General features: G+C 51.8%; 1 protein-coding gene across 1 annotated transcript; it reads right to left on the bottom strand.

Moving 5' to 3' along the window:
* Positions 1–311: 311 nt before the first annotated feature.
* LOC113267528 (olfactory receptor 10AC1-like) lies at positions 312–1,944 on the bottom strand. Its single transcript, XM_026515537.2, has one exon. The coding sequence runs from the start codon at positions 1,942–1,944 to the stop codon at positions 967–969; it is 978 nt and encodes a 325-aa protein (XP_026371322.1). The 3' UTR covers positions 312–966.
* Between the last annotated feature and the right edge of the window lie 8,973 nt (positions 1,945–10,917).

Raw genomic sequence — 10,917 nt, 5'->3', positions numbered from 1 at the left:
ATGAAGATCTGCACACACGTGTACCCATGTCAGTACCAGCCAGATCAGAATGTGGAACTTCTCCAGTGCTTGTGCCAACCCAGACCCTTCTCCTGGGTAACCCCCGTTACGGTATCACAGATGAGTCTGTCGTTGGCCCTTACGAGCAGGGAGGCATTCGGTATGTACTCTCTGTGGCTCACTTCTTATACTCAGGACTATGTCTGTGTCTGCCTGCAGGAAGACTGCTCTCTTTCTCGTTGCTGTGTAGAATTCCGTCACAGGAATATGCCACAAGTTGTTTGTGTCTATTTTTTGTTTTTTGTTTTTTTTTATAAGAGAAAGAGAGAGTGGGGCAGGGGAAGGACAGGGCAGGTAGGGGGAGAGAATGTTAAGCAGACTCCACACCCAGTATGGAGCCCAACATGGGGGCTTGATCTCACGACCCTGAGATTATGACTTGGGCCAAAATCAAGAGTCGGACACTTCACCGACTGAGCCACCCAGGCGCCCCATGTTTGTGTCTATTCCATGTTCATGAACATTTGGCCTGTTTTCAGTTTTTGTCTATTATCAGTCATGCAGCCATAAACTTCTTGTACAAGAGTACTCATTTCTCTTCAAAAGATACTGTGTGGCCACAATTCAGAGCAGTTGTTCTCAACCAGGGCTGACCTTACCCCTCGGGTGACATTTGGCAATGTCTGCTGACAGTTTTGAGCATCTCAACTGTGGGGGAGCGGTGGTGTGTTCCTGGCATCTACTAGGTAGAGACAAGGGCTGCGGAACATTCCACAGCGCACAGCCACCAACAAGGACTATGCAGCTTGAAATGTCCATAGATGCCAAAGAACTAGGCTGCAGTCCGATTTTGTAGTCCTCGTATGCCACACTCAGCCCGTCCTGGGGAGCTACAGATGGCTCTGGAATGGTGATTTTCCCCTCAGTGAGGGAGATTTCAGGACAGACACCACCTGGCTCGCACCGTTAGTTGACGTCAGCCTGGTGGACGGTCCCTGGCGTCCTGCCGCTGACCACCCGCTGCAGGGCACCCTGCACATCCCGATTCCGCAGCGTGTAGATGGCGGGGTAGAGCAGCGGTGTGAGGTTGACGTAGATGAGCGAGACCAGCTTGTCCTCCTCGAGGGAGCGGCTGCTCAGGGGTCTGGCGTACATGGCCGTGGCACAGCCGTAGTGGAGCACAGCCACCGTGAGGTGCGACGCCACCGTGTTGAAAGCCTTTCGGCGGCCTGCAGGCCCCCCAACACCCAGGATGACCACCAGCACCCTGGTGTAGGACAGCAGGATCAGGGCCAGGGGCAGCACCAGCAGCAGCAGGCAAGCTGCCAGCAGGACCTGCTCCTGCAGCTGGCGGTCCCCACAGGCCAGCACCAACACCGCCGGGAGGTCACAGAAGACGTGGTTGACTAAGCCCCCCTGGCAGAAGGGCAGCTGGAAAATGGCTGTGGTGAGCCCCAAGGCCAGGATAGAGCCCCCAACACAGCAGGAGGCGAGAAGGCACCAGCAGAGCCCCGTGGTCATGAGCTGGGGGTAGTAGAGGGGGCGGCAGATGGCCAGGTAGCGGTCCAGGGCCATGGCAGCCAGCAGCAGGCACTCAGAGCCTCCCAGCGCCACAAAGAGGCCCATCTGGGCAGCGCAGGTGGATCGGGCCACGGCCTGGCTCCCCGGAGGCAGCAGGAAGCCAGCGAGCATGCGCGGGGTCAGCACGAGCGTGTAGGCCACCTCCACGGTGGACAGTGCCCCCAGAAAGAAGTACATGGGAGTGTGCAGGGCAGGGTCCACGACAGCCAGGCCCAGGATAAGCAGGTTTCCCGCCAGTGTGGCCAGATAGAGTGGCAGGAGGAAGGTAAAGAGCAGCAGCCGCAGCCCCTGGGGCCACCCGGAGAAACCCAGGATCACGAACTCCTGTGGGGTGGTCCAGTTTGACTCAGGCCAGGGGCTCATGTCGGGACCTGTGGGATGACAGGTGTGCAGGCCAGAGACGAGGGTCGCGGTGACACATCCCTCCCAGAAAACACACAGACGGCCCCCACACCCCCCTCCACCAGGGACAGAGGGCTTTGTCCCCAAGCCAGCACCCTCTGCCCCCTGTTGCCCCCAGCCCAGTGTCCCCCCAGGAATTCAGATGTCTGGAGCCATCGTCCGCTCTCCCTCTGGCCTCCATGCCCTGTGCTCTTCCAGGTACCCGGGTGTCTCTGCACACTTGTCCACCCAGCCCCCAGGTCTGTCCAGCGTTCGCGGAGCCCACAGCCCCTGCACCCAAGGGGCCGGCCTTCAAGGAGGAAGGTGGGGATGGACAGCTGAGTGGACAGTGGCCTGAGGGGTCAGATTTCTGAAGGGACAGGCTCTTTCCTAAGCAGCTGGTTCTGGGGTATGGAGATGGTCACTCCTGGGACCCAGGAGTGAGGGGCTGGAGCAGCACTGGAATCTCCCGTCCACAGAGGCCTGTCCTACCGCCTGCACTTGCCCGTCCCAGGGAGATCACACTCCCGGCTCTCTGTGGATAGATCACACGCCCTCCTGTCCTCGCCTGCCCTGGCCATTGTCTTTGGTCTTATGTTTTCCAGCTCTCCCCTTAGCTGGACTCAGGACACCCCCATGGTCATCTTGGGCCCGTCCATTCTCTCTGATTCCATCCCGGGAAGACGCGCACCTGCTCCTTATTATGGTGGACAGCAGCGTTCGTGAGCTGCAACACCCATGCCCACGGCCCAAGCTGTGACATTCAGCCCCACACAGACCCACTCCCTTCTCTGAGCTGAAGACCCTCAGCACTGCCAGCCACACGCCCCGCCCACACTTCCAATTCAACCTGTCCCGAACTACTGCATCATTTCTCGAGGAAACTTCCTTGACCTTCTGTGGATGGAGCCAGTCCCAGGCCCAGCTCCGAAGTTAGAAGTCATTGTGGATGAGCCCCCCACCTGGGCCTTGCAGGACGACTGGGCAGGTGCACCACACACCTCTGGGAGCGCTTCCCTCTTCTCTCACCTCTCCAGCTTTCTCTCCCCTCAGTGATCACAGCGCACCCCAGCCAGCCCTCCTGCCTCCAGCACCGCCCACCTGAACGGCCCTCCAGACAACAGATGATAATTCTTGGCTTAACTCTCCCTTCTTTGTCCCCGGGGTTATATCTGAAGTCCCCTTCAGTGTGACTTCCGGCTTTGTCTCCTGCTGCACGCTGGCACCATGGGCTCCACGTGGAGTGGATGACTTGCCTTTCCTGAGCAGACCTGCCCCTGCACACGGGGGGCGGGTGTTCCTGGGACGCCCTGCAGTCCCCACATCACCTACGGGGAAGAGCTGAGCTGACGTCACACGCTATGTGTGGGTGAGGACCCCTGCCTCCCGGTGTCACCCTCTCATCCCATGATTGTCATGGCAACTCCACTAAACTCAGGCTCTTGGAATGGAAGGTTTGAGTCACATCTGTTGTTTGCTGAATTACTGTAAGCGAGGGAATTAATCCCCATTTCTCCCAAATGTTTGCCTCCTGTCTGTGTCCCTATGATGTCCCTGAGTTTCTGGTCCTGGAGAGGTCTCACCCCTTGATGACAGACAGTTGTCTCCACCTTCTGTTGGTTCTTCCCTTAAAGTGCTCCTCAGCATTTGTCATCAGTGCTGCTGTCAACCTGAGATGGGATCCACGCTCTCGGTCATCGTCAGGGCCAGTGCCCCCAAAACTACCAGAGGCCTGTTCGTCTGGCTGCCTTGCCATCCTGGTCCTGCCGTCCCCTTCATTCACTCAACTAAGAGGCATACTCTTCTTCTCTTTCTCTTCATACACCCAAGTCCTTAAAACCACACCCCTCGGAAGCCTCATTCAAGCTCACCGTCCCCGAGGAGCCTCAGCTGGCCAGACCGAATGGCTGCCTCCCGGCCCCCACGTGCGTAACCACACGGTGGATGTCCCTCAGGCCCCACCGAACCCCCCGCCCATCCACCCTCCGGCGGCTCCTTCCTGTTTAACGGTGCTCCCTCTCCTCACAGGAGGCTGCTGGTGCATCGAAGCCATTTCTGCAGAGCCCATGCCGATGGCCACCGCCCTGTGAGCCGTGACCCCGTCCCTGACCGTCTGCTGTGGGCGGGCGAGCGGGCCACCATGTGTCAGCCTGTTTCCTCACCTGGGAGAGGAGAGTTGGACCAGACGACCTTTAGAGTTTCTTCAAGTTCTGATATCGTATGGTTCTACTGCAAGTTGCGTGTGTGGTTATGCTCGGATGCCCAAGGTAAACTGTTTTTTAAAGGTATTTTGATGTTTCAAGAGCCCAGAAAGGAGTTCGAAGGGCATCGGTGAATCTCGAACGCTACATCGGTAAGGGAGGCTTAGACAAGGCCTAACGGTTGGCCTCCATTCACGGATCTTCGAAGAGCCTCAGACCAGCGTACATATCAAAACAGCTCTTTCCAGCCATGCCAGTGTGTGCGCGCGTGTGTGCACGTGTGTGTGTGCGTGCGTGCACAGTGTGCAGGGCACAGGGGGTGCCTTCTGTCCCACCACCTGGCTCTGGGGTGGCCTCAGATAACAGGGGTGCCCGGGGTTGAGTCAGGAGCTTCGTTTCTAGTCCCACCTCCCAGTGGGACTCCAATTCTTCATCTCTCCCCCTTGATGGGCGTCGCAGGCCCTGTGGCCCCGGGATGTAATGTTATAGTTCTCCCCCTAGCAGGAGCCCATCCTGTGTGTCTCTTGGAGCCAGGATGGCCAGTGGCACAAACAGGCCTTGGGGTTCACACACACCCGTTCTGTCTCAGCTGTCTCACTGACCAGCAGGGACAGCTCCGAGTATGAATCTCACGAGGCACCAGCAGCCTCCTTGGTCGTGACAATGGGCCGGCAGCGCGTCCGGAAAGCCCCTGGCACAGCCCTCCCTACATGCAGGAACCATATGGAACAGACCGCCAACATATCAACACATGCTTAGTCCTGTCCTGTGCTTCCTGCTCCCCGCGTGTGGGTGACATCCTGCCCTGGCTGAAGCTCTCTGGAGATCAGACAGCGAGGGGGAGGGAGGGGAGGGACTCGCGGCAACTGGGGAGGCAGAGGTGGGCTACAGACCAGTGTCACCTGGCCTCTGTGCCCTGAAGCCAAGACCCTGAAGCCTGCAAGTGCCGCCCTTGGTTCCTCTTCCCCAAATCCTCCCCGCAGCTCTTCTGCCAAGGCCTTCTGGAAAGTTGCCCAGGGATGCTGACAGCGCCCCCAACTTCCCTTTGTTGGCAACAGCCCTGCATTCCCTCCAAACGCCGAGGGGCGGGGGTGGGGGTGAGCGGAACCACAGTGACGACCCCTATGTGACAATCACTGCCACGGGTCCAGCCCTGACGGCGTGCTCTAAACGCGCCCCATGCACAGATTATTGGATCTTTGAGAGGCGCTGTGAGACAGACACGTCACTATTACTGTTAATTTACAGATGGGGGAGCTGAGACTTGGGGGAGTCACGCAGCATCTCCCTTAGCTAGAGGTCCCCAGGTCTGTCTGATTTTAAAGTCCATGCTCTTCCCTATCTGCCTTGTCTGTGGGTCCTTCCCCACCCAGGCGAGGGGGAAACGGAAATGGGGCTGCAGGAGAGAGGACGACGCAGATTCAGAGATGGGGAAACAGAACGAGGCACATGAGGAGGGACAGACAGAGGGGACTGCTGAGGGCAGCGGCAGGCAGAGCGGGAGGGAAGACACGTGGCCCTTGGCAGAACATCCCCACCCCAGGGGGTGCATCAGGCTCTGGGCTAACAGAGACCCAGAGAGAGACAGAGACAGAGAGGGAGAAAGAGAAAGAGAAGGACAGACAGAAAGGGAGAAAGAGACAGAGACAGAGAAACAGAGACACGGAGAGACAGACAGACAGAGACGAGACAGAGAACAGAGAAGAGTCTCCTATGTCTCCCAGCCTTCTGGACCTGAGACCCTCTCCCCGCAGGATTTCTGCCCTACTGCAAACGTGGGTTTTAGCTGGTGAATTCCAACAGCGGCTTTGCACTCAGTCCCTGGCACTCACTCCCCATCTTCCGTGGCATCCCCGGAGAAAAGAGACCAAAATTTGAAAACTCATTCATTCAAGCCAGACTCAGGGCCACCAGACCCCAAACTGCAGCCTGAATTAAATCCTCAGCATCTGGGCTGGCCGGCCGCCTTGCTCACACCCTGCTACCCCGGAGAGAGGAGGGAATATGAGTCCCAGTGGCAATGCCTGCGAGGGGAGAAATCCAGCCTGTGCTGAGCAGGTGACCCGAATCCTGGGTGGAAGCGGGGCAAGTTCCGGCCATCGCGACATGGACCCCACGGGCCTTGTTGGTCCCCCCATCTCCTGCCCATGCCTTCCCTACGAGCCACCCAGCAGCCTGCACGTGCCACCATCTCCCACCTCTCCCTGACCGTGCGCACCTTCTCCACATCAGAGCGTCCTTCCCCACCTGGAAAGCTACTTATTCTTCACAGCCCAGATCAAATAGCAGTTCCTCTGTGGATACAAATCAGAAAGTAGCAGCGGACTGCAGGACTTTGTAGGAAATGGGGGGCAGCCCAGCTACACCATATCGTTCCCCCTCTTCTCCCGTGATCTCCACCTCTATTCCCAGGGACGCCCGCGGTAAGCAAAGAGTGACTTAATAGGTTTCCCAGGGCCCACTTAGGGGGCTGGCTTCATCCAAAGCCCCAGGGTCTCGTTAGTGATCTTGGCCCCGCACCGCGGAACCTGAGGAGCATGGCGGTCTCAGAAGGCTGGGGGCTGAGGGATGAGCGGGGAGGACGACTTGGGAAATCTGAACTGGGGTGTCCTGGGAGAGTTGGAAACTTCTGGGCCAAGGGGATGGAGGCCACCACCTCCTGCAGGGATGGAGGGAATGCAGCAGGAGCTGGGGGTAAACTGGGATGGGGAATGTACCTGCCCTCTCCACATTTCCCCAAAGTTTGAACTAAGGGTGGCCAGCACTCTGGATCTCAGAACGGGGCGACTGGTGGAATGGATGGGGGTAGGCACCTTCTCCACCACCACTACCACCGTCACTGGAAAATACCCCAAAGTGCCGAGCAACCAAACTCAACAACACAGACTTCCCACGTTCTCACTGCCCAATTGCAGAGATGACCACAGCACTGCAAAACAATGCTGTTCCCATTTAACACTTAATTACACCTGTTTTTTCTTTTTTTTAAAAAAAGATTATTTATTTATTTATTTATTTATTCAACAGAGATAGAGACAGCCAGCAAGAGAGGGAACACAAGCAGGGGGAGTGGGAGAGGAAGAAGCAGGCTCACAGCGGAGGAGCCTGATGTGGGGCTCGATCCCATAACGCCCTGAGCCGAAGGCAGACGCTTAACCGCTGTGCCGCCCAGGCGCCCCTACACCTGTTTTCTATTTGCTACATAGTCTTCTTAACTATTTTAGGCATTAATTTTGTTTACTTTTTAAAATCTCAAATACCTGGTTCAACATTCTAAGAGTGTAAAAGAATCGTCTGCCCCAAGAACCCTGCCTCTAAACGCACCCAGAGGCAATGGCCTTTATCAGATCCGTTTCTCCTCACAGAGATATTCTAGGTATACACGGGATAGTATGCACATGTGTGTTACTTGCTACTTTAAAAAAAAAAGGTTTATTTATTTTAGAGAGACAGCGAGTGCGAGTGGGGTGGGACGAGGGAGGACAGAGGGAGAGGGAGAGAGAGAATCTTCAAGCAGACTCTCCATGGAGCACAGAGTCCAATGCAGGCTCAATCCCGTGACCCTGAGATCACGAGCTGAGCTGAAACCAAGAGTCGGAAGCTTAACTGACAGAGCCACCCAGGTAACTCCTGACACCGTCACTTACTGAACAAGTCCCTATTGAAGGACATTTAGATGGTTTCTGATCTTTGGCCATTACAACCAATACTGAAATAAATATCCTTCTTTATCTACATGGTATTTGGCATGTGTGCAATTAGGGTCAGTGGGTTTGTGCATTTTATTTCTTTTTTTTAAGATTATTTATTTGAGAGAGAGAGTACAAGTTGGGGGAGGCGCAGAGGGAGAGGGGAAGCAGTTTCCCCGCTGACCAGGGAGCCCAATGCAGGACTTGATCCCAGGACTCTGGGATCATGACCCAAGCTGAAGGCAGATGCTTAACTGACTGAGCCACCCAGGTGCCCTGGGGTTGTGCATTTTAAATTGTCTCAGTTATTTTGTTAGTTATTCACATGTTACTTTCCAACTTTATTATAGCACTAAGTGCTCCCATCTGGAATATATGAAAACACCTGCTCGTCCCCCACACCTTCACGAACACAGTGTTGTCAGATTGTCCTCAATTTGGTAGAAATGAGGTGTCTCAGCATTAGTTTTAATTTGTACTTCTCTGTAAGTGAAGCTGACCCTCTTTTCCTATTTTAAAAGACATTCGTATTTTTTGGACTGTTCATTCATATTCTTTTTCTTTCCCATATTTTCTATTTGCCTGTGGCTCTTGGAGCTTCTTATTGATTATAAGCCATTTTTAATAATCACATTAAAGGAATCAACTTGCCTATAGTAGGAATTGTAAATCTTTCTCCTGGCTCACTCTGTGTTTTCTGATGTTGTTTATGATGCGTTTTGCCGTGGAGAATTGTTTCATTTCAATGTAGTCGGATTCATCAATATTTTCTTTTGTAGCTTCTGGGTTGCACATCATGCTTGAAACACTCTTCAAAAATAAAAATTATTTCTCCACCTTTTCTTCTCAAACATTTGTGGTCTGATTTTATTTTAACAATGAAGTGCTTAATCAATATGTAATTTACCCACTAAGATGTGGGGTAGGAATCCAATGTTATTTTTACCAGATGTTAGTCATCATTTAAAAAATAAACATTATAAGTGACATACAATGGACTTACAGAAAACTACGCAGAATAATAGTACAATTGAATTTTCACAAAGTGAAAAAACAACATTGCCAGAATTCCAGAGACCCTCCTCAGTCCCCCACCCCACCATTGTCTTCCCTCTTCCCTAAGGGAGAATATTTTTTTTAGCACCTTGTATTAGTTTTGCTTGTTTTGGAATCCTAAAATACCTATTCTCTTGTGTCTGGTGTCAAAGAAAAATGTAAAGACATATAATTAACCATCAGCATGCTGTTTACTTGTGTAGAGATCAAAACCATGGGCTGAGTCCTAAATAAGCAAAAAAAAAAAGGGGGGGGGAGCAGGGATTTAAATTTATTAAAAAGGGAAAGGAATAAGTAAACACGGCTGATAGTCTGGAAACAGTGACTCTAGTTTGAACGTGTTGAGGGGGGCACTGATCAGCTATGAACTAGCAAGGGGCTCAGAACAATCTGTCTTCATGGAGATGGATGAACGGTATCAGAGAGAACGATTTCACTGGTTTGTAGGTTCAGCAGGAAACCCCGAGAGATTAGCTATGGAGAATAACAAACTATCTTTCTGTAAGTGGGATCTGTGATTTTAAAAAAATTACCCGGAATGCATAGAAGCAAGAAAACATGACTCACAATGACATGAGAAACCAATCAGAACCAATCCAGAAACGACGCAGATAACAGATTTAGTAGACAAGGGCACTGGGAGGGTTATCACAACTGTATTCCATACGTTCTGGAAGCTAGAAGAAAGATTGGTCACGCCCAGGAGAGATGGGGAATACTTAAAAGGGGGACGAACTTCTGGAGGAGAAAACAGCCAGGTCCAAATGAAACATACACCGTGTGGAGACAATGCAGGAGAGATTAGTGAACTCAACTGAAGACATCGCAATGGAAGCTATCCGAAATTAAATACAGATAGGAAAGAATGGGGAAGTTGTGGGACGAAGTCAATGAATATAATGAATGTGCAATTGGAATCTGAAAAGGAGAAAAGGAGAGGAGGACGCAGGAAAAGATCTGAAGAAACAATGATCCCCGAACTCCCAAATTTAATGAAAACCAAATCCATGTATCTAAGAAGCTCCACGAACTCTGAGCACAAGAAACATGAAGAAAACAATGAAAGAGCTTTAAGTCAGGGGCAAAAAGAAAATATAAAAAAAATCTAAATAAAAAGATGCATTCTATACAGAGGAATAAAGGTAGGAGTGATCGCCAACTTCTTGTCAGCAAACCTGAAAACAGTGGAGGAACAGCTTTAAAGGACTTAAAAAGGAAAAAAAAAAAAAGGTCTGTACGCAGTGAAAATATCTTTCAAGAAAGGAGACATGTAAAAATTTCTGGAATTTCTGGATGTACAAAAGCTGAAAGAATTCGTCAAGCAGTGAATCTTCCATGATGCATGGCAATCGATGTTGGCGAAAATATCTGTAGAGCAGGAGGAGGACACGTTTGAGGAATGTACCAAGCTTGCCAAGACAGAAGGTATTTCAAGTCTGTGGTTATTAACTGCCTTATCAGGAGGTACTCTTTGAAAGCTATTTCAACCTCTCGTGTGTTATCCATCAGTAGTGTCAACTGTGAGCATCATTTGCTCTTTTAAACTTGAGCTTTGAAAATATCCTCACCTGTAGTTGTTTCTTGATATCCGTGGAGGCTAACTCTTCAATCACGTCAAACTTGGCATTGGCCTCTCAAAAAATGAACCACCTGGGAGGTATCAGTAACAGCTGTCAATTCACTGAGAGACAAGGAAAACCACTCAAAGTCACTTGCCTTGTTTTGAAATTGACTATTGATGTTGCTCTCGATGTCCTTGACTCTTCTTCTCACCAAAAGGCCAAACATCTCAGAATATGTTTCTCTTCTCTGCACACATTTCCCCCCAGCTGTCTCCATCATAATTTAATTAACTCACCATTAGGTAGGTGGCTTTCCTTGCTTGGCTAATGAATGGGCCACTCAGAAACTCAGTTTCATTTCAGCCTCTTTTTAAAAAAAAAAAAAGATTTTATTTATTTATTTGAAAGAGAGATCAGGAGGAGGGGCCAAGGGAAAGGGAGAGAGAG

This window comes from Ursus arctos, unplaced genomic scaffold, assembly GCF_023065955.2.
Source record: "Ursus arctos isolate Adak ecotype North America unplaced genomic scaffold, UrsArc2.0 scaffold_2, whole genome shotgun sequence".
In the NCBI taxonomy this organism is placed as follows: domain Eukaryota; kingdom Metazoa; phylum Chordata; class Mammalia; order Carnivora; family Ursidae; genus Ursus; species Ursus arctos.
Note: the sequence above shows the minus strand (reverse complement) of the source record. Positions and strands in the feature narration are given on the sequence as shown.